Source organism: Manis pentadactyla, chromosome 16 (genome assembly GCF_030020395.1).
Source record: "Manis pentadactyla isolate mManPen7 chromosome 16, mManPen7.hap1, whole genome shotgun sequence".
NCBI classification, from domain to species: domain Eukaryota; kingdom Metazoa; phylum Chordata; class Mammalia; order Pholidota; family Manidae; genus Manis; species Manis pentadactyla.
The window spans coordinates 73,921,697-73,946,229 of NC_080034.1; the positions used below are offsets into that span (position 1 = coordinate 73,921,697).

Consider the following 24,533-nt stretch of genomic DNA (forward strand, 5'->3'; position numbering starts at 1 on the left):
ATAATTCAGATTTTCCCTGTCCAGGGGAGAAAATGGACACCTAGTGCACAGAAGCCTCGCCCAGCTTTCAACTGAGAGAGCCTCTACGTCATCGCATTTAATGCATGTGATTCAAAATCTAGTATTGTTTAAGCTGAGGCAATAGGAGAGCAGTTTTTAAGTGACGTTAGTCTTTGCTGAGTTCCAGGTCTCCATGAGAGCACTTGGATAATCGCTAAAGCACAAATGTGGCATAGCAACTCCAGAAAAAGTCAATGCCATAGAAAGGGATTTTTTTTTAATTCCCTCACCCACCAGTTTACTGTGAGAGATGAGGTGAAATGGAGACTAAAGACCGCAGGCTGCTTCAGATGCAGGGGCTTGAAGATCAGGGAATGTCGTCAGCAACTTAGTTCTCATTCATTATAGTCATTTAATTTAGGAAATGTCTAAAAAGCAGATGGAATTTTGAGCCCATGGAAGATGAATCTGTGTCACCCTAGTCCTAGAAAGGCTGGGGGGTCAGAGGAATCATGTGATTGCAAGGTGATAGCAGTCAATCCACCTGTCCCCCAAGACAGAGGAAATGATTGCTCAGGACTGTGTTCGTCTTACAGGCAGGTGCATAGTGGGGTTGTTGAAGGACTCACTTCCAGGCCTGCTTCGCACCCCACCTGATGGTCTACATGGACCTATTACTTCTCTATCCTTAACATCTACTCTCTCCAAGCCTGTTTTTTAATCTGTAAACTGGGGAAGATAATACAACTTTACATGTATGTTAAAATCAAAAGAAATAGACACACAAAAATGCCCACACTGAAACAAAGTGCCAAACAGATGTGTCATTTTAAGAAGAACAAGACAGAATGTGTAAACTGGAGACAAAAATGAGAGACATGGAAAGAGAGTATAAGGAGGACATCAGAGTCCTACTTTCTGATCCTTTTTGTATATTTCCTGGTATGTAGTGGGTAAGTTTTGAAATCTTGACTACACCTAGCAATTTTGAATGAAAAAAAGAAAACCCCTTGATAAAATATGACACACTTAAGCACAAGTGATGCCATCCACATTCAAGAAACTGCAGGGAAGTGGAGGTAAATTTTAAAGTAAATGACGTATGTAGTTTTACAGATCCTCTAACCCAGAATGGTCTCCCGATCTCCTCTTCATCAAGTCTCTCATTTCCTTTTGGTGTAATTAATCAAAATCCTCTGAAGGTTGTTCATTCATATGAATATGAATAAGGAATGAAATGCCATTCGATGTTTGAAATTATGGGGGCTATTTTAGTGACGGAAATAGACGAATGGCAGCAGACTAGAGAACGCCTGATTACACATATTCATGAAGATGTCAAACGCTTATAAACCCAATATCTGGGACAGAGAAAGCTGGAGGACTAGCAGATCTTCTCTCGCAAAGTGTGTTTCTCGAAATCATCATCACCGCCATGGACAAGACAGGGTTGTCGCAGAAAGGTAGGCGCAACAGCTCGTGGAATTGTTGGTTTTATCAGCACTTGTGGGTTACTGGTTTGAAATGTCATCTGATATTCTCTCAGAGAGAAGTTCCAGGTTTACAGAGGTCAGCAGAGCTATTGAATAAAAGCAGTCATGTAAGGGCACAACAGAAGAGAACAGTGGTTCTCAAATGGGGGAATCGCCTTCTTCCAGAGACATTTCGTGAACGTCTGCAGGTGTTCTGGGTGCCTTAATGTGGGGCGGCGATGCCACTATTACCTAGTGGGTAGAGATCAGAGATGTGGCTAAAACACTACAATGCATATAGGTCAGCCCGCAGGACATGGAGTCACCCAGCTCCAAACGCCAGTGCTGTCAGGCTGAGAAGCCCTGGGAGGGAGTAAGGCTGTAAGTGTCTACAGGTCCCATCATCACAACTCCGGAAGGCAGAAACTAACACTTTCTGGTTCCCGGGCCCCTAACATGGATCAGCCAAGGTGAGTCAACCTGAGGACACGTTCAGCTCGAAGCCGCAGCAGAGACGTCAGTCGCAGAATCGCCTCTCACGACTCCTTGCTGACTGGGTCTAAGCCATATGACATTTCAGAAGGAAAAACAGGCCAGTGGTAACTAACCATCTCCACTCTTTTGGTTGACATTTGTAAGAAAAAGGAACTTGTACCAACCAGAAAGCCTATTTTACGAAATGAAGAACAAAAACATTACTTATTTTATCTCATCTTAGACAATGAAAGTCCTAGAAATGATAAATGTACAAGTAAATGTAGTCAGTTAATGAATTATCTATTCAGCTATGTATTTCCTAGAACATTCTAATTCCTCTGTCAGCAAAGCACTTTTTATTTACATCTAAAGTTAAAGAATCCATTCAGCTGCAACACACGACTGTGAGGTACCTAATGTAAACTTTTGGAAACACCATGTTTTTGCAAAATTAAAAGTCTGTTACATGAACCATCTTACAAGATTGATACCTTTCATTCTGCAGCTAAAACTTTGTTTAGTTATATTCTATACCAAACGAAATTTTTAGATATTTTTAGGTATTTAGGCTTAGATATTTTTCACACATAAATCTTTAGGGCTTGCTTACTTTCATCATGGACATTTCCGATTACATTTCCTGAGCTTCCATAGGAGCTTAGTTTTCTGATAAACAGATTTTTATATCAGATATTTTTTTGGAGAAGTTCCACTCACATTAAAAAGTGATGTTAATACATTCTTTCCTTTGAAAGTGTAAATTATTGATATATCAGAGGCCCATATCTGTCCATCTGCTGAGGTGTCAAATTAAGGACTGACCCATTTCTGCTAATTGTCAAAGATACTCAGAGTGAATGTCTTGTGGGCAGAGCAGAAGAAGTGAATAAAATCAGCTTCTGAGGGCCACCATCACCACGCCCTCAAAGGCCAGGTGTTGTCCTTCACACGCGGTCGCAGTGACCACACACGTGCTGCGCCACCAGGGCCCCTGCTGCCCTCGAGACCCGCGCGAGACAGAGAGCCTGCGGGCGCGAGGCAGCATGACAGGCTATGAGGACAGTCCCGGCGGCCAGCCGCCCTGCCTGCTGGTCACAGCACTGGGGAACCCACTTAGTCTCCTGAGCCTTCTGCTCCATCAGTACAATTTGATGGTAACAAGGAAGGCCAAAGCCAGCTCACAGCGTTACTGTGAAATTTAAAAAAAAAATTTAACACAACACGTAGGGCTATTAAGGCAAGTGAGCAGATGTAGGCTACAGCATCATTTCTATATTAGAATTCTCTGCAGACTCAATAGTAGCAATCAGTCAAGCATGGGATTATTCTTATCAGGCACGAGGGCAAAACGAACAGATCAACTACACTGTTCTTGCATTTCAGCAGCTGACGTGCATGTTTCAGTTAACACAGGGTTAAAATATCACAAACTCCTTGACAGCCCAGCTGTTAAATGTCTGCAGAAACTCCCAAGACATTAAGCTATCTTGAGAGAATGACCTCAACACCCTGGCTCAGAATTCATTTAGGCTCCAAATGTTTGCAAAGGACAGAGCACTTCTGGGAGCAGCACAAAAATGCAGGGAACCCAGTTCTCAAACTGTGTAACTGTGCAAATACAATCATACCTCGGTTTGCACAGCAGGTGTTGACTCTTGCCCGCCCCGGCTAGGCTGGCCCCAAGCCTGCTGAGGCTCACTGGGGCAGGGCCCTCCCGATGGCCTCAGCTGGACAGATCATTTCAGAGCAGCTCGTGTCTCCCTCCAGCAGGGTCACTCGTGCTCCTACTGCTGGCGTCAAGTCTGCTTCTGTGCAAGAGCGCAGCCCCCCTGCCCATCTGCCCCAGCGGGGCTGTCAACTGCCAGGTGTCCCTCCGAGACCTGTTTGACCGCGCCGTCATCCTGTCTCACTACATCCATAAACTCTCCTCAGAAATGTTCAGCGAATTTGTAAGTGCCATATTTCTCACTTCTTCCAGAAGGAACCCATCTTGTGAGGGACAGGGCTGTACAGCACACTTTCAACAAGAAAGCTGAGCCAGCTGACTTTCAAACAATACACGCTGCAGGTAAAAGCAGCCATCAGTTAATAAAATGTACAAGAAGAAAGGGACAGTTTCTGAAATCTCAAAGATTCTTCAGAAGTGTAATAGCTTTTTAAATTTCTTTTAAGTCGTTTTATGTTTAAAAATTTCCAAAATATTTTAAGCACCTGTATTAGCCAGTTGGAGCTGCCATACAGAATATCTGGTCTGTAGCTTAATCAACAGAAATTCATTTTCTCACAGTTCTGGGGGCAGGAAGTCTGAGATGGGTGTTCTGATAAGCGCTCCCTTCTTCCCATCTTGTCTTCTCCCTGTGTTGGGGGTGGGGGTAGGCTTGGTAGAATGTTTGGTGTCTAATCTGCTGGATCAGGGGCTCCACACCTGTGACCTCATTTAACCTCAATTACCCCCATAAAGGCCCCACTGGGGTTGGGGTTTCAACATACAAATTTTGGGGGAACACAAACATTCAGTCCATAACAACACCAACATAAAGCACTTTGGGGTAGGGCTTAGGAGAGGGAAGCATGTTGATTTCTTGTCCTCGTACGTGGGCACGTTCCCTAGGCATTCTCCACCCCACACACTAGCCATCCCGTAAACGAACAGAGCAGTGAATTGGAAGGACTGAACAGAGTCAAACAAAGCTGAACCACATCAGGGAAACAAATAAGCACTAATAGCTTTTTTGAAACCACAAAATGCTACAAATAGAACTGTTCTAAGATTTCCAGTGTATGGATTTAGAACTACAGTAAGATGGTTGGCTTAGAACTGGAAACAATTATTCTCTTCCTGCTTAAGGTACTTGGAAAATTATATCTTAACTCATTTAGGTCAACCAAGGAGCAGACAGTAGATTAGAGCTTCAATAAATCAAAGGGTCTCCATAAAGAGTGTCACTGAATTTTGCAATAAATGTATATTTATGTCATTTTTTTTCACTCAATAGCTTTCCTTTTATCTTCCATTTTTGACTGGTTACCTATTGTCTTCCAAATCTTCCTGGCAATGTCTTCAAATTTCCAGTTTTTGCTAACAAGTGGTTTTTCTCTGTCAATGTGTTAGTTTCTTTCTTTTCTGTTCTTATTCTCAGTCCATTGCCTAATATTTCCCAAAATTTCCTACTGTTTTTCTGACTTAACATTTTATCACAATCAACAAAATTGTATTCTGCATCTATGATGAACATGATAAAGTACGGTTGTATGGATTCAGGGATTAGTCAGAGGAAAGTTAGAATTTTATAATGCCTATTAAGGGAGCATTTCTGATTGGACTCCCAGTAAACAAGAGATTAAATGGCTAAATATAGCTGCATAAGCACACGTTTGGTTCAAATACTAGAGAAAGATGATACTTAATAAAACATTTAATGTTTCTTTTTTTTTTGTATTTTATGTGTTTGCTTTCCAAATAGTAACTTGTGGAAAGGGCAAAATTAAACAAGGGAAGGGAAAAGGTTGGAATTTAGAAGAGTTAAATGAAAAAACATGCATTTATAGAGATAATAGCAATAAAAGAGGAAAGGTGACTCTCTTAACTCTTTTGACTCAATTTTTATGTAGCTCTCATTTTTAAAGAGTTATGCACTTATCAAATGTGCTAATATTCTGGTGTTGGGTCCATTTACTCAATACCCAAACCACCTTGACTAATTGCATTTGCCTGGCCCCTTGCAGGATGAACGATATGCCCAGGGCCGGGGGTTCATTACCAAGGCCATCAACAGCTGCCACACTTCATCCCTCTCTACCCCTGAGGACAAGGAGCAGGCCCAACAGATCCGGGTGAGTCTTTTCTCCAGGTTTCTCACCAGAACCGGGAGGCAGCAGGCTGGGGTGGCCGTGCTGTGGATCTTCAGAGGCTCTGTAACAGGCAACGGTAATGCACATGCAGAGAAACATGGAGGGAGAGCAGATAAGGAGAGAAATTACATTATGTGGCTCAGGGGTTACCAGTAAAACCAAATGCTGATGGAAGATCGCAGCAGCACAATAAGTAACGCGTCTATTAGCTGTCCATGCAGACGACGTTGTTTTAGCCCTTCCTTAGACCCAGGAGTGCACCTATCACAGTGCATGGAAGCCTGAGCTAAGGCGGCCTTCCATGTGTAAAGGGTAAGGTTTCCAGTACTCACCGACGTGTAAGAAATGCAAATAGAGTTTTGCTCACTACATACCACGCGCGGCCCCTGCACTGACAGCAGTAACGCCGGTGGCACCGCTCCATTTGCACCATCTCTCCGGGACCGTCAAGGCTCGCCGCCTGACACCTACTTCTCTCTTCGTTCTCGGCTGACTCTCTTCACCTCCTACTTCTTCACTGCATGTCTCCTCCCAAATCGGATTCTGTGATACGTTACGTTCTGCTTCTCATGATGGCGAGTATCGCTCTATGCTGATGGTAACGGGGACCATGTTTCAAGCCCCCATCATTTGACCTGCCTCTGATGGGTTTTAATGATTTTAATCTCTTCCTTCTGATTCTCTGCCATACCCTCTGTCTTAACATGGCTTAAAATAAGCATCTTCACTTACATACCTCATAAATACAATCTGTTCTCTCTTCACAACTTTGCTAACAGTGCCAGAACTCATTCCTTCTGCTAAACTCATTAATAATATTGACGACGATAAAATAAAGGAAAAGGCAAAGGAAGAGGCGGGGAGCTGCAATGTCCTGAGAGCTACCGCAGTGCCGGACAGTCTACAAAGCCATTTCTGTGAATCACTGTCTTGACTCCTCACAAAAAATCCTCTAACAAGGCACTGCTGCAATTGCTGAGAAAAGGAGACAGGTCTGCAGAGATATGGGGTGTGCCCGGCCACCCGGTGGTGAGCAGGGAGTCGGGGCCTCACTGGACGCAGACCCTCACCCACCGCCCACCGGCGGCTCTCGCGGCTCCCGGCGCGGTCCTTGTGCGGCCCTTCTCCACCCCTCCTTTCCTTTGCCTCCGTTGGGAGACCTGTGGTGCTGTTAGCAAGGGAAGCATGTGCCCGCTGATTCACCGGCGTGTGTCCACACGCAGACACTCTGGCAGCGGCCAGTGCGGGTCGGGGGAGGGTGTGTGTGAATCCGTCTTCTTCGCTCTTTGTTCCACCATCATGAACTGCAGGCCACAAATTAATACGTCACTGAGCTGTGTGATTCACTATTATGACCGGATCTTTGGGTGAAAACGCTCTGGGCTCTCTGTCCTTGACACGGGTGGACTCTCTCCCCTGAGCCACAGGCATACTGCGTTCCGGCAACACACTGCTTCCTCCCCAAGGACAAGCTGAGCAAATACAAAGCGACGCACTGAACGGAAAGATGGTAGAATTTCAGAAGGAAAACAAAATTCTCCGTTACAAGTTAGAACTCTCATTAGAATAAGTAGTTGAGTAAGTCAGATTATTTTAGATTGCTTTAGCAAAGTATAAGCCAGCAGCTTAAGTTCTATGCTTTTGCAACTTGAGCACCTACATTTTACATACACACAGGAGTAACAGAGAGATGCTCTGGGTCAGCCTCTGAGCCCAGATCCTTTTGTCTCACCATGCTCACCCAACGGGCTTGTTCTGTGCGGCCGCTCAGCACGAAGACCTCCTGAACCTGGTCCTCGAGGTGCTGCGCTCCTGGAACGGCCCTCTCTACCATCTGGTCGCGGAAGTGCGCGGCATGCAGGAGGCCCCCGATGCCATCCTGTCGAGAGCGATAGAGATCGAAGAACAGAACAAACGCCTCTTGGAGGGCATGGAGAAGATAGTCGGCCAGGTGAGCAGCCCCTGGACCCTCCTTTTCCTCATTAATGAAAGAGGTGACCTCTGGGATGAGGCATGAGTATGAAGCACCTCACTTCTCAGGACAAGACTTCAGGTACTGTATATCCTAGCTTGCTGTTACACAGAGCGAGAACAGAATAGGTCACAGTGATAGACTCTGTGGTCAGTGCTCCCTAGAACCCCACTGCGCTCCTGGAACGGGCGGCCTCCTCCACGCTTGCACACCAAGGGCTCACCCCTGCTCGGGGACAGGGCAGTAACATACCTTTGAGGGAAAGAAAACTGGAGAATAGAATCCACAGCCAAATGTTCTCCTCAAAGTATTCCAGGACATCCACTCATGGAATTCTCACATTCTTTCTCTTTCCTCCCCACACCAAAGGATGACAGTGGAAAGGGAAAATAGAGGAAATCGAAACAGACTGACTGATGTGTCTCCCACCCCCATGCCCACCCTCTCAGGGAGCCTAGGAGACGGAAAAGATGAGGTCATGGTAGCAGCGCTGTTCCATACGCACAAGATTTCAGTGGGTCACAAAAGAGGGTGGGACACCTTCCCTGGAGTTTACTTTCCAATTTACAGAGTTGTCTAATCCTAAATTTTGTTTTGAGGGTAGCTTCAAAATCAAAACTTTCATCGTTGCATTTAATCTCCCCAAATAATTGGTCATATTTAGACTGAGTTAGTATTTGCAATAATATCTTCACTTGGGATAATTTCAGTATGAGTAGTAACACCCAAACAGCTTTCTGAAGTTCTTGGAAATAAAGATCATGCAATGAAATACATATGTGATTATACTTATAACAGGAGCAATTTTATATTTCTCTTACTGGGAATAAGGCACGTTATTTGCCATTTCCATCTTTTTCATGGGAGAAGATTCTATCCAACACAAATACAGAGCACCTAGGGCATATGAAACAAACACTTAGATATCCACATTATTTTCTTCACTACTATGGACCTACTTTCAAAAGTCACTAACTTATTCTAAAATGTTTCATTTTGTTCTTTTTTTCCCACTTATTTACTTATTCTTGTTCATATCCCTATCTCTATTAACAGTAGATTTTGTCTACAGGGTTAGGTGCCATAAATAAATGTAACACAGATCAACAAACACACACAAACCCACACACGCTTTACATCCTCCTGGAGAGTCCCAGGCAAAAACAATTCTTACTCTGCAGGAGAGTTTAGCAGGTCAGGGCCTATGGTCAATCCACATTCATCCCTAGTAGCTCTCCACAGCAGCTGACCTCGTAGGCGCCGAGCCACCTGTGGTCTCTCAGATCCAGGGCATCTCAGCATCCCCACAGGTCCTTTCCCAGCATCTCTCGCCCCAGAGTCCTCACACAAGCAGCCATTCCCCAGAGGAATCTGTGGGTTGTCTGTCCTGGGTGGATTGAGAAGGCCTCCTGCTGGTCACTGGCTGGCTACCTGCACTTCAAATCTTCAAGCACATCCTCTCACTTCTAACATCTTTAGTTAATACACTTAGATGGACAGTAGCATCAGTTCAAAGCAGGAAAACTATCAAGGCCATTACAGTCAAAAGAAACAAAGCACAGAGTGCGTGTCAGAGACAAGATCCAGGCGGGAAATGGCTCTTCAGGTGAGAGAATCAAGGCGAGTCCCCCATGGCCTCCCAGCCGCTCCCGCGTCTGCATTCAGACAGCAACTTAAGGGTTCTCTGTCCATCCACTCCCTTGTGAACATACTTGGTCTGGGGTCACACACGTGCTGGTGAACCCCCCTCCCCAAGATCTGCCTCTAGTTTTCAGATTGCTCGCAGATTTCTCACACCCTGGCACAAGGGCCCAAACCTGCCTGGAAGGCTTGACATTCGTGTCCCCGAATCCAAATCTGACAGTTAGCAAAGGAACAGAGACCAGCCAACACCAGTGACAAGTCACTCCCCTTTTGGCAATTAGGTTCACCCTGGAGTGAAAGAAAACGAGGTCTCCTCCGTGTGGGCGGGACTGCCGTCCCTGCGGATGGCCGATGAGGATGCTCGCCTCTTCGCTTTTTATAACCTGCTCCACTGCCTGCGCAGGGATTCGCATAAGATCGACAATTACCTCAAGATCCTGAAGTGCCGCATCGTCCACAATAGCAACTGCTAAGCCCACATCCTGCCCACCGACGTCTGGGACGGCCCGTCATGAGCCATCCCGTCACGAGCCATCCGTGGTAATTTCTTTCAGGCTTACTGCATTTGAATGCATGCTTGGGTGGAATGGGTCTCATCTTAAAAAATAAAAACTGATGCCTAGAGACGCCAAAATCAGAAAACGCAGTGTGTCAAAGTTTCTTATCTTCATTTAATAGAAAATCAAAAGAAGACCCATCACTGTCATTGAGCAGTTCCTATAAAAACTTCTCACAAAGAGCAGAAGCTAGCATGACAAATCAGACCATTAGCAGCTTACTTAGAACCACAGTAATTATTAGGGTCAAGTTATTAGAATCAAAGAACTAGATAATTATTAACCATGCTGGCTACCCAGAAGACTGAATTCTCGGAACCCTTCACGCAAGCCTGCTACATGCCACCAGCTGTCGGCCTCGGGGCAGGTGGACAGGTGGGGCTGCGATGCACCCAAAGAGCGGGAGGTTTGCCTGACCGACTAGGAACTGTGAGGTGACTGTCTCAGTCTGTCCGGGCCACTGTCCCAAAGTATCGCAGAGATAAACAACAGGAATGTGTCCCCACAGCACGGTCAGGGGAGGGCCCTCCTCCTGGCCAGACCTCTCCCGAGTCCTCACACAGGAAGGGACTGGGAGCCTGCGGGTCTGCTTCAGGAGAGCACCGATCCCTCTCGTGAGGCTCCACGCTCATACCTAGGTTGCCTCCCAAAGGCCCCGCCAGCTAAGCCCACCACCTTTCAGGATTTAGGATTTCAACATCTGAACAGGGGAGGGGGGCACACAGATATTCGGACCACAGCCGAGACAAACACAAAGTGACTCATGCAGTGGCCATGTTCACCCTGCTCTACTGAGGTCCCACCTGCTTGGCGTCACCCTGGACACATTCCATGTTCCCACCACTCTGAGTCAACCAAGCCCAGTTTCAGTTCCATCTCATATTCTGCCGATGTAGCTGCTGCTTCTCCCTTCTTGTGGCTCAAAGGACCAAGCAGGAGAGCCCAGGTGGCCATTTTCTGAGAGGTTTCTTTGCTCGCCCGCGTCTGCACATCCATTCATCTGGCTCTGTTGGGATGGTCCGGACCGACGTACAAGGTGCTCTTGCTGGCCTTCCATTGCCCACGGGGACTAACCTTGAATTCCCTCTGAATGGCAAGTGTCTCCCATAGGTGAGACCCTATGATCTCCCAGGACATCCACAAGTGGGGACACCCCACTGTACAGTTTCTTTACCAGGGGAAACGTGCTGCTTGATTCTTCATTCCCCCCATGGCTCTGCCACCAGCAATGTTCTCAGCAGGCTCTGCTGCTGATCCCCTCGCCCTGGAAGTGTCCTCCTGGGGAAAAGCGGTTCAAGGTCAGCCACCTGCTAGCTGACCTGCAGGGAATCACTCAAACCAATGAGTGCCAGTGGTCCTGTACTGGCTGCTTCTAACCCTGTCCTGGGCTCTCTTGACAATTCTGTTCCCTTCCTGTTAACATGGACACAGAATGCACCAGAAAGTTAGGGTCACAAGCAGACCTTAATCTGAAAAGTGAGTTGCCATGCTCCCCTTCTTCAGAATCACTGGGTAATTATGTCTGCCAACAATTCTGAGAGAACTGGCCTCAGCGACATTGCCTACCAGGCCCCGGGGTCACGGTGCTCGCACACATAGTCGTCTGTGTGCTGAGACTGGATGCGCTGACCCACAGGGCAGCTCAGCTGGCTCGCCTGCCCCTGTGCCACTGGCAGTGAGGGCCAGTCCTTTGCCTGCCCTCCTTCTGCAGCAGTTTTGTGCTTTAGCAGGAATTCCTAAACAACAGATGACAGGAAATATCCCACTTGGCACCCTGATAGATGTGCAACAGGAAGTAAAAGGGAAGGAGCATCAAGAGGACGGAAGAGGAGGGAGAAGGAAGAATGGGAAACGAGGGGGAGAGGGGGCGCGAGGGGGGAGGCTGGGCTGTTTCAGACGCTCTGTTCATGGAGACCTAAACCTGTTGCCTTGATTTGCATATCCTGAAGGCAAACAGCATCTCATATTCTCCTTTTATGTCCCTTTCCTCTGCTCTCTTCCTTTTCTGAAAACTTCCTTTGTATTTAGACTATTTCTTGTCCTACTGATTGACTGGCAATAGCTCCAGAGATGAGCAGAATTGGTACCTCTGAAGATCAGAACTTTCAGCAATTTTTGTCCGCCAAGAGTAGAAACCTTTCCCACACTTATAGGGAAGTTGTCCAACCAAACGGGTCTGCCCCTCAGAGCCGGGTTATTTTTGTCTGAGTGCTCCTGCCTCCGGCACTGACGACCCAAACCTTTCAGGATAGCACAGGATGCTCTGCCGCAAACCAACGCTTCGGTCGCTGTCTTTGCTCCTGTCTGCGTGCAAAATGCCAGCTTTCTCATATTTCTGCTTTCTTCCTTTAAAAGGCACGAGAGCATGGGAAAAACCTATGCACTCCCCTTCTAAGTAATTGATTGATGAGAGCATCTAATTGTATTGTGTTTCCGACTTCCTTTCCTTCAATTTCTAGATATCTCCAACAGAGAGGATGGTATTTATCAGGGGTGAAATTTGGCGCTAAATGGACAACACAATTGTATGAAACACAAGTTCACCTCCAGCCCACACAATCTTCAAGTATTCTTCTAAGCCTTATTCCAAGCACAAATCTAAGACTTAAGAAAAACAACTGAGGTGGTGATATGAAAAGGCCTCTCAAGCTTGACTGTGACATATAAGCTGAATACTGTCACTTTCAGACAAAATTGAGTCAAGCCATAGGCGTTCGCGCAGTCAGCCAGGGGTAGCTGAAAAGAGGGTTTTGGGGAAGAATATAACAATCTCTCCTCTGCCAATCAGAGTGAGTCTCTTTTCTTTCCTCTTTCACGAATTTCCATGTAAGATCACGCTGGGAGAAATGGCCCTGCTGCAGCGACAATAACAGCAGAAAACAAACCAATGAAAATCCCTTGAAATGCACTCCTCTCTCAGGTCAGTAAATCACGTGTCTGGGCATTATAAGGGCTAGAAGAGAGGTTTAAAAATACCTCTGTCTCTGAGAAGTTTGGTCTCAAGCTGAGGAGAAACAGAGGGTGATGTAAACATGCAAATCACTATTCTGTATGGTGGAGGAAAGCCAATACAAAGTCTTACAATGAATTCAAGGACAGCTGGGGGACACTGGAGGTGGGACAAGGAAGTTCTTCAGAAGGGCCTGGCTTTGTGATGGAGTTCTAGGATCGAACTCCTAGAATGTGGGAATGTGGGACTGGTAGAGAAAGTGCAGCAGTTCGGAAACAAGCTGGAACATTATTACAACACTCTAAAAGAAAACAAGAGGGCTCTGCCCCGGAGAAAGAAGCGAAGGACATGAGCGATAGGGAGGCAGCAACAGGCCTCAACGACAGAGGGGACAAGGCAGATGCAGAGTCAAAGAGGCATCCGGGGACACGAGGCCGGAGGAAACCGTGGGCGACGGCTGGAAGGAGAGATGAGAGGAGCAGGTAGATTAAGGTTTGTCCAAGGCTTCTGAGCTTTATTTTCCTGTATTTCATTGGTTGTATACCAGGAATCATTAAAAATGTTGTTACTTTAGTGAATCACAGAAAACACTCAAAAAGCCTCTGCTAGATTATATCAAGTACCAGAACCAAAGCTTTTATATTACCCAGTAAAACAAGTGGTAAGTCACTAGCCTTTTTCAACACTTAAGACGTACATTGTAAAGCAGAGATGAATAAAAAAATGAAAACAACCATTTCTTTACAAAGCCAGCACCACACAAACCTAAACAAAGCATAAGCAATGTTCCCCTTCAAGATTCGTCCACTTTCCCCAAGAGTTCCTCATTTTTCCTCTTGAATCTACTCCTGTTTACCACTCCTTCCTTGTCTTAGCTCAGCAGATGGTCAGTTAATAACTAATCAAACATACAGTTAGAAAGTGCTCCTAAGATAACATTCTTATTTAAGGACTCTTGAAACTGAAAAGCTTTCTAATCCCCTGAGAATAAAACTAACAGTGAATGACCCCTCTCAACATCTTTCCAACATGCCTGGTAGGCATGCAGACACTGCTCTGCTATTTGGAAACCTTCTGCACTATTTATAACCTATTTGGACAGGAAAAACAGGGAAGACAAATGAAGTGATAAAAGAAATTTAGAAAGCAATGCGTAAACAAGTAGAAAAGACAGCATATGTTTTAAGAACAGACCCATGGCTGCCTGACATGCCAGAGGGACGGCCACAGAGCACCAGCGAGGGCTCACTTCCCTGGGTGGAGGCTCCGTGCGCACTGACTGTTATTCAGCTCAACTCTCTCAACATGGTTCTTTGGTTCTAAGATGCAGAACCACTGTCCCACTTAACTGCACTGTCAAAATATACATACATACTTATTGCATAATTGAAATTTGCTAAGGAGGTAGATCTTAAAAGTTCTCATCACAAGAAAAAATCTGGAAACTGCATGGTGACAGATGATAACTAGACTTAATGTGGTGGTCATGTCACAGTATAGATGATAATGAATCATTACACAGTACACCTGAAACAGACTTCATGTTCCGTGTCAATTATACCTCTAATTTTTCTCTAAGTCACCTTTCAGCTAGCAAAATCCATCTAAAACCTTACCTCCTAACATAGTTTATGTTTATGCAGAGAAAAAGAACGGAAGAGTGTCCTGACCTTGTAGCTACAACTGCTAATAAAAATCCCTAAATCCTAAAACTGATAAGCCAGCCCTGTACTCTGCTATTGGTCAAGTATTTAACGAATATTTAGTTAATCCCCACTTGACCCAGGGACTACTGGAGGTGTCTGGTTTACACTGTGAGAACAGCAAGCAGACACCTGGCCTCATGAACTTATATCCTGGCTGGGGAAAGAAAGACAACTCACGAACATGGATGCAAGTCCATGATATAGTATGTTAGTCGGTATCTGTGCTATGGAAAAAGAAATCGTAAAGCAGGGTAAGGAGTTTAGGGGGCAGAGATAGAGAAGGGTAAGCAATTTTTATGGGCAGATTAGGCCCCCGTGGAAGCAGCAATAGGTGACTTTTCCTGTTAAATCATGCAGATGCACTCTCTTGCATCCCAGGTCTAAGTTTTGTCCCGTCCACTCAGATTTCTTTCTCTTGTGCACAACTTCAAAAATGTTTCTTCCTCTGAGCCTCTAAGACTGATGTGTGTGTTCTGCAACACTATCACTTTACACCCAAATCAGTGCCCTGAATTATGTAATTTTCAAAATGTTATGCATGTATGGCTATTCTGTTATGGCATTTTAAAATATACACAAGGGTGGATAAAGTGAAGGTTACTGTGGCCAGGATTCTCACCTGGCTCTGGCTGGCTAGCTCACTACACACATGTGGGCAATGCATCGTTATTGACTCTATATAAAGAGCTCTGCCCAGTGCTCCCAGCGACATGGTGGCATGGCTGTAAGAGAGCAGAGCAGAGGCTGGAGTGGTGGCAGTGCTGAGGACAGAGGCCCAGAGGACAGCTGTGCAGGCAGAGAGGCCCCAGAGGACAGCTGTGCAGGTAAAGAGTCCTAGAGGACAGATGTGCAGGCAGAGGGGTCCAGAGGCAGAGACCAGCTTGCTGCATGCAGACTGGCTCTGAGTGGAGATAGAGATTTTGGTGATTGACCTGCAACCATGGAAATAAAGTTGGGTATAACCCTTTCACCCCAAGAATGTTTTACTATCATTTCTTTGGTCACATTGAATCCACAGTGAACTTGCCCAGGGCTGAAACCCATTGGCAAGACAACAAGACATAAATTAAAGGACGATGAGATAAAAATAAATAGAAAAAGAAATCCTAACATTTTCTTCCCAAAAGGAGGAGGACACTCACTTTTAAGCCCATTGAACTAATGGATACTGTATAGGCACATACACAAATATACCACAGTTTAACTACCATAATAAAATAACTTATTTTACATACAACTTAAATCAAAGCACTCAGAATGCCACAAGGGGCTAGGAATAAAATTACAAGCGACTGTCTCTCTTCATATGCATATCTAAAATTTTATAAGCTCAATAACCACTATTAGCCCTTTTACTATTCCATCAATTCATTCACTGCTAAATAATAATGCAAATTATATAACAGATTTCTTTTCTTCAAGGGTCTAAATCCCCAGGAGTGCCAAAGCCGTGCAAGAATAAACCCAATGTGGTATGGTTATCACTTTATGTATCCATTTGTATAGAGAATTAATAAAGAAAACAAAAGACGTACAATTGGATGAAGCAGAAGGCAGACTCACGCAGAGATGATGTGCTTGTCATCTAGGGCAGTTCTCAGCCACCCAGGGCTTCCAAAGTGGCTGCAGGCTGTCCACCCCTTCTGCCTCTGTGCAGGCTTTTCCACCTCCCATGACTTCCTTCAGGAAGATGTCTTCCTGAGTGTAAAACAGACCTGGACTTCTGATCCAGACAAGGCAGCACAGATCTGCCTGTGCCTTCTCCTTGTCCTGACAATGACAAGAGGCCACTACAGGGGGTTGTGAGAGCAGGTAAGATAAAGGCGATCCAGTGTGGGACCCAGAACCTTGAGGAGCACCCAGCAGTGCCCAGCAGGAGGCAGCACAGGCCCAGCACCTCCTGAGTCCCAGCCTAGCATCAGAAGCAGCCAAGGTCGGGCCACTCGTGCCACAGAGGCCCAGGTGAACACCAGGTGGGCAAGGCCAAATCAGCAAGGGGCTGCATCAGGAGAGGCGCTCTCCTTCTCGGGGGTACCCCAAGGCTGCCACCAGCACAGGGGGGACCGCACGTGCAGCTGGGTTCTGGAAGCTTCTTTGTCCTTATGAGCCCGCCACTCCACTTGAAGGGCCCCTGTAAGGGATTCCACCATGACAGGCAGCCCAGCCTGGGACAACAAGTCCTTGGCCAAGGAAGTCTCCCTGAGTCCTTTCACACTGGCGACACCTAGGTGGGTGGGAAGAACCAGCAGAGGAGCGTCAACAGGCAGCAGGGCCTGAGAAGTCTCCTCATCTCCCACAGCCTAAATCTCCTCCTCTGCCAGAGAGAGCGGAGCAGCCGCGGGGCATGGGCAGGGGGTCAACCCACACGCGTGCGGGCTCGGGAAGCCTCCTTTTCCCCACAGGCCTGGGCCGCCTCCTCTCACCTCAAGATGCCCCATGTCCCAGCCCGGGAAAACCGCTTCTGCTTCCTCAGGAGACACCACTAGGGACCGTGGGATTCCGAGCTGCTCAGTCAGTCAGACAGACCAAACTAACAAGGAAAAGGCTTTGGAAATAAAACTGCCAGTGGAACCACAGCCCACAAAGTAGGCCAGGAACTATACGCTGAATATAAACAGGGCCACTTTCTGCTAAAGCAAAAGATACAAGTAAATAGGATCCCAGTGCCTTCTAACACATGACAAAACGTGCAGGCCACAGCTGAGAGGGACTTGGCATACCAAGAGCCCAGGAAATGAAAATCTGTTTGAGAAACCACCCCATGCCGACACAGAAACTTATCAGATGGAGCTGTCTGACAAAGGTCTGAAAGCAGCCATTGTAAGAACACTTCAAGATAGACTACAAATTCTCTTGAAACAAATGGGAAAAAATCTCATCGAAGGAATGAAAGTTATAAAAAAAGCAAATGGAAATTACATCAATAAAAGATACAATACAAAGAAAACAGACTCAGAGAGTGGAGATGACAGAGGAGAATCAGTATACCTCAGAACAGATCAACAGAATTCATTCATTCAGTCTCACAACAGAGAGAATATAGACAAAATTTAAAAAAAAAGAAGACTAGAGCCTCGGGGACCTGTAGGACAACTAATACTCCAATATTCGTTTTAACATATTCCTAGAAAAAAGGAAAAAGAATGGGGCTGAAAGATGACTGAAAGAAATAATAGCTGAAAACTTCCTAAATGACGGAAAAGATTCAAAAAGCTTAGCAATGGATAAATCCAAAGAAATCCACACCAAGACACATCGTATTTGAATTTCAACAAATGAAAGACAAAGAAAAAATCTGGAAAGCAGCCAAGGAGAAATGACGTACTACCTGTAAGGGACACCAATTCGTATGTCACTGGACTTCTCTAATAAAACTATGGAGGTTATAAGGAAGTTACAAGTAGTGAAAGAAAAAAAATGTTTATTACAAATTCTATATCTTGCTCAGCTGTCTTTCAGGAATGAAAGGGAAATAAAAGCATTCTCAAATGAAGAAAAAACTGAAAGAATTTGTCACTAGCAAATCTACTCTTAAAGATTGGATAAAGAAATTCAAACAGAAAGAGCAATAAAAGGAAGAATCTTGGAGCATCAGGAGGAAACAAAGAACAAAGAAAAAAACTGAATATATACAACAGAGTGTATTTATCCTTGTGAATTTTATAAATCTTATTTAATAACTGAAACAAAACTTATAATACCACCTGATACTCATGAGAAAGGTATTTAAAAGTGGTGAAAGCAGTAAATGGAAATGAAGTTTTCACACTACACTAGAGATAGTAAAATGCTGATACCAATAGGCTGTGATGAGTCTGAGATAGGAAGATACGGATGACAAGAAGCAATGCTCAAAGAATAGAGAGAACATGAAATAAATTATTTTACCTCTTTCATAAATAAATACACAGCATTTATTCTGTTATGTTGAATATTCTGTTATGCCCCTTCTGGAGGGGATTCCAAGGCTGTCACACAGCATAGGCAAGAGACCACACAAGCAGCCAGGTTCCAGAAGCTTCTTAGTCCTCATGAGCCTGTCACACCCTTCTAAGGACACCTATCAGGGGATTCTACATGATAAGCAGCCTAGCCTGGGAAACACTTTTTGTCCTGTTAGAACAGACAGAGAGAATATAGACTAAAATACATAAATAGATTAAAATGAAATTTTTCAAATGTTCAAATAACACAGGAAGTCAAGAAAAGAGAAACAGAAATGAGAACCAGGACAACAAGCAGTAAACAAGTAATAAAATGGCAAACTTAGACATTAACACATCACCAGTTACCTGAGACATAAACGACCTAAATACGCCAATGTAAAGACAAGAGATGAGCGGAGTGAATAAAAAAACATGGGGCACTGCATGCTGTTTCAGAGAAAAGCACTTCATAAATATGTCAAAAATTAAAGGTTGAGAAAGGATATACCACACAAACATTAATTTTTTTAAAAGAAAAGCAGGAGTGGCTATATTAATATCTGATAAAATAGACTTCAAAGTAAAGAAAATTCCTAGAGACACAGAGGAACTTAAGGACATTACATAGAGATAAAAGGATCAACCCAGCAAGAAGCCATAATAATATTAAATACGTGCACACCAAACATCATAGTCTCAAAATGTGTGAAGCAAAAATTGATAGAGGTAAAAGGAGACACAAATAAATAAATCCACATTTGTAGTTAGGGATTTCAACACCTCTCTCTCAGAAACCACTAGAAAGAAAATCAGCAAGAATATAGAAGTTATGAGCAACACAAACAGGACCTTAATGATACATACAGAACACGCCACTCCACAATGACAAAATACACATTTTTTTCCAAGTGTCCATGGAACATCATTAAGACAGATCATATCATGAGCCATAAAACAAAGCTCAACAAATTTAAAAATACTGAAGTCATACAGAGCATGATTCCAACTCTAATGGTAAAAAAAAAAAAAAAAACAGAAATCAGTATAGGATAAAGACAATAAGAAAATCTGTAAATGTGTAAATTAAATAACACTTTTTGAAATGATCCATAGTTCAAAAAGGAAACCTCAATGAAATTCTTACAATACTCAGAACTTAATGAAAATGGAAGCACAACGTGGCAAAATATGTGGGATGCAGCTAAAGCAGTGCTGAGAGGGAAAGTTATAGCACTAAATGCTTACATTAGAAATTAGGAAAGGTCTGAAACCAGTAATAGAACTTCATACCTTGAGAAACTAGAAAAAGAATAAAGTAAACACAATACAAGCAGAAGGAAGGAAATTAAGAAAAATAATAAAAGTCAATCAAACAAAATAGGAAGAAAAAAGAAAAAAAATCAATGGAACACAAAGCTGGGTCTTTGAGAAAAAGCAAGGAAATTGATAAACTTCTAGCAAGACAGACAAAAATAAAAAGAAAGAAGGCACAAGTCACCAATATTAGGAATGAAATAGGGGATATCACTACAACTCTTACAGTTCTTTAAAAGTTAAAAAAAGAATGATTTCATAAAAGTTTCATACTCATAAAATTGACAACTTAGAAGAAATGACTAGTTCCTTAAAATTCACAAGTTGCTACAACTCAACCAAGAAGAATTAAGTCAACTCTCAATAGTTTTCTAACTTTTGAAATTTGTAATATAAAAGCTCCTGAGAAAGAAATCCTTTTTCTTTGGTTTTACTGCAGAATTCTACCAAACATTTAAAGAATAAAGATCAGTCTTACATAACGTCTTCAAGAAAACATAAGGGAAGGAAAGCCTTCCCATCCAATCTGAGGAGGCCAGTATCACCCTATAGCAAAAGCAGACCAAGGCAGTACAAAACTACAGACCAGCATCTCTCCTAAATTTAAATTTAAAAATCTTCATTCTCACACACACAAATCAGCAAAAAGAGGCCATCAATGTATAGAAACAGACCTTGAATTGTTTGTGGTCCCTCCAGGTGTGGCCACACTACCTATCTCTTCAAAGGGTTTAGGTAAGTGGGGATGGTCAGTTTGCAGCAAGAATATTATCATTATGGCAATACAGTGACAAAGTCTAGATAAAATAATGACTTTTCCCATTAATCATTTAAGAATCATTCTAAGTGTCTACCAAAACCACATTCAACTCCTTTTTTTATAGGATGAAGAAAACATTCCTATAGCATAAAATAATGGATACTCTCGATGTTCCCTATTAGCCCCTTTGATCAAGAACCATCCCTGACCCTTTTTGATCCTTTGGGGCTGAGCCAACCGGGCTGCATCCCGCTGGCTCCCCCAGAATTTGGCTTCTGCTTGAATTCAGGCAATGGTAGACACCAGCAAGAGACGCAATGTCACCAGAGAAAGAGATCATCGTATTTGCTCTCTCCTCTGACTCCCTGCCTGCTGGGAAGTGGCCAGGGCTCTCCACTGAGCCCTGAGCTCTGGCCAGAGGCCCTCTCCTACGGCCACAGCCCCTGCACCCTCGATTCCAGGGTGCACTCTCCCCCTTTGCTCTGCAGGCCTCAATGTGTCAGTGTCTCCCTGCTTGAAGATTTTTGCCATTCTTTTTAGGTTACCCTTAACTCTGACTGCAACATCCCACTAGCCCCCCAAAGTCTAACTAGCTCATGAGGCTCTCCTTATTTCCTGCATTTGAGTGTGCCACTGTTTCTGACAGTGATGGTGGCTACAGAGACACTGCATGAATACCGCCCTTCAGCGTCTGTCAACATCAAGGACCTCCCTGATGCCAGAATCAGAAACACAGAAACACCTACAGGTGCACCAAGATCAGCCAAAACTAATTATAAAAAATCAATTATCTGGATATTTTTTCTTCACATAAAATTTTATAAATATTGGAGCAAATAGTCTTGACATAAAAAAGGGATTTCTTATATAGATAATTACCCACTTAGCTTCATAGGATATTTTTAAAAGGAAGGAATCTTGGAAATCAATTAGATGATCCTCTCATTTTAGAGATACATAAATAAAGCCAAGAATGATTAAGTCCTTCAACTAAACCCATAAAACTAGATGGTAAAAGTAGAAATAGAAACTAAGTTTCCTTATTTCAGTCAACATGGGTTCCAATAAACCATGCTCTCTCTCCAAACTGTTCTTTTCAAGTAAATGCAGGTTTGACCATGAACTACTGCCAATCCAGCTCTCTCCCATGAATCTCTGTGCCTCAGAACTTTAAACATGCTATACACATATGACATATGCTTTAGAGGCAAAACAGCAATGAGCAAATAAATGTCATACCTTAAGCAGCCTGGAAACAAGAATTCAACTGCAGATACTGACAAAGGTCACATTTTTGCCATGGCTACCTGGGGCCCAGCAAATAGCATCTTTTGGAAATTACAAAAACTGAAGAGCTCAGCTATTTCTAAAAAGTCTCATTCATTTTATTAATATCTTGCATTAGTTTCATTCCTCGGCTTTAATTACCAAGTAAATTCTTCTATATGACGATTAAGTTTCCAAAGATCCCTAAATGTCTGTGTTGCTGACAATCACTCTCTTCCTACGTTATACAATTACCAGGAAGCTACTTCAGACACTGTCATATATCATCCACGAACTCAGCCAAGTATCACATATCATATGTCAACATTTTTACTTATGTGCCCTGAATGTTTTTTTTAACAATTTTTATTTGGAAGCTAAAATGACTATCAGTCAACATATCAGAAATATCTCCTTTCCTCTGGGCCTTATGCCTGTGTTTATAGATGTCCCTCCATACTTGAACAAAGAGGAGAAAATGTACTTTTTCATGGTAGTAATTTTTTCTTTTCCCTCCATTTATTAAGCTGGGAATGGGAAGTGAAAAAATACAAGCAATGGCGTTGAACCTCCTATACACTATGCCTGTTTTTGGTAGCAGCAGAGCCGGGTCCCGCCCTTACAGTGGCAACGGGCGAGGCCGCTGCCTGGGTTTGCTCGCTGCTCGCGTGAGCGTGTCGTATAGTGCATCTCTCCAAAGTGGCAGCAAAGTGCATGGGCGATACAGGAAATAGAGCAGATGCCAGCAGCAGGGTGAACCCGAACTAATCGGATAACATTGCCATAATTTTTCAGGTTGTTCTTTATAGGGCTAAGCTTGCCTTGAGTGAAACCTCATGGATTTTCAAATCCTATATTCTATCCCAAAGTGAGAAACAGGGACATCTCATGAACCTGCGGGGACCAGTCAGCCGCAGTTGTGATGGAGCAGAGGGTGTTGTTAGGGACTGAAGGGACGTGACTCTGAGGAGGTAAGTCCTTGCCCCCTAAAAAGAGGTATTTGAACGGAAGTTGAAAGAATTCCTTACAGCGGTGTGGAAGACCTGTTTGGCATCCTGAAAACTGAACTCCATATCGGGTACTCAATTACTGACTTTTGTATTATTCCAATAAGATGGAAAACAGAGAAAAAGGGATATATAGCTTTTACTGGAAAAATAAACCTGAGGGCCTAAAAGGCAGGCTGCCATGGGAAGGTGGGGGTGCAGAAAAGCAAAGAGGAGGGCGCAAGAGGGAAATCGCGTGAGCTCTGCAAGGCAGACTGGCCTGGTTCCGAGCTCCAGGAAGGAGAAACACGTGCTTCTGCGGACTCCCCCGAACCCGAAGGGGCCAGGACTCAGGGGAACACCTGAAGGGTCCCTTTCAGCTTTAAGAATGGGAAGGAAATTCTGTGAACTGGCATTTGAACCTAACCACCACACAGAGCTCTGCTTCTAAGACAAACTGAGTTCAGAGAAGCTTATAAATGGACTTTTGGAACAAAGCCTTTCCTAGGTAAGAGATTTTCTATAAAGAGGCAGAGAAGAGGGTCCCAGCAACAAGTTTTCCTGTCCCCAGGGAAACCTATAAAGTTGTAGAAAGAGATAGGTTAAAATTTCAACTTTCTCTGAGCCTCCAAATCACATATTTGTTGAGATTGTTTTAGTCCTATATAGGGATGCATTAGCACATTCTTTACAGCCTCTATTAATTTAAACCTCACCATTCACTAACACCAGATGCACAACTGCATTTCAGTTTATGTGATTTATTCCCTTGTTTATGGGTAGGTAGTAGGGTTACGAAAGAGGCCTGAAAAATAAATCGCTTAACTTGTTAATCACTTAAAGTGCAATTAACTCTTCTGATTTTAATGACAACATTCATGTCTATCATGACAGTAAAATTACTGACTGCCTGATTTCCCAGGGTAAGTCTGAGGAGAGGAAATCCCATGGCAAAATACCTCCAAAAACCAAAATCAGTCAAAGGAAGACATAAAGTTTAAAACCTGTTTATTGCTTACAAACTGCAGTCCAGCACCATCTCTCTCCCCTGGTGGGAAGTAGCCAGCAAGCAAGCCCCTCCCCTTAACCTCTCAGGTCAACCACAGACATGGAGATGAACTTCTCTCCACCCCTGAGGATATGCAAATGCACCAAAGTCAGGCAAAATATTCTGGAAATGTTACAATTTTACCCACACCCCGTTTTAAAGTATTTTTAGGACTGCCCTAAATTTAACTTTTTAAAAGTTATTTGTTAACTTATTCGTTTATTATCTGCTTTCCCTGATTTAGAGTGTATATTCCACCAGGTCAGGCACTTCATACTGTTCATCGCCATATATCCAGTACCTGAAGTAGTTCTTGAGGGAACGAATGAATGAATGATACATAAAAATGACTTTCCTACACACAGCTTATTCAGGAAGTATAAATGTGAAAGCTACAAAATGGGATATTTGCATCTGTGGTTAATCTGTTAGTAAACACAGAATAAGCTTAGATTCTAATTATTTCCAAGTATCTTTTTTTTATTCATTTTGATATCATTAATCAACAATTACATGAAGAACATTATGTTTACTAGGCTCCCCCCTTCACCAAGTCCCCCTCAAATACCCCATCACAGTCACTGTCCATCAGCACAGTAAGAT

General features: G+C 43.8%; 1 protein-coding gene across 2 annotated transcripts; it reads left to right on the forward strand.

Annotated features, from left to right (window-relative positions):
• Positions 1-1,435: 1,435 nt before the first annotated feature.
• On the forward strand, positions 1,436-10,514 carry PRL (prolactin). Of its 2 annotated transcripts, none has more exons than XM_036877005.2 (5): positions 1,436-1,463; positions 3,717-3,898; positions 5,676-5,783; positions 7,573-7,752; positions 9,699-10,514. In XM_036877005.2, exons 1-5 carry the CDS (start codon positions 1,436-1,438, stop codon positions 9,888-9,890), a joined length of 690 nt encoding a protein of 229 aa, XP_036732900.1. In that variant the 3' UTR covers positions 9,891-10,514. The 2 variants fall into 2 exon arrangements, with proteins under 2 accessions (XP_036732900.1, XP_036732901.1); XM_036877006.2 differs by having other exon boundaries at positions 3,720-3,898.
• Positions 10,515-24,533: the final 14,019 nt, after the last annotated feature.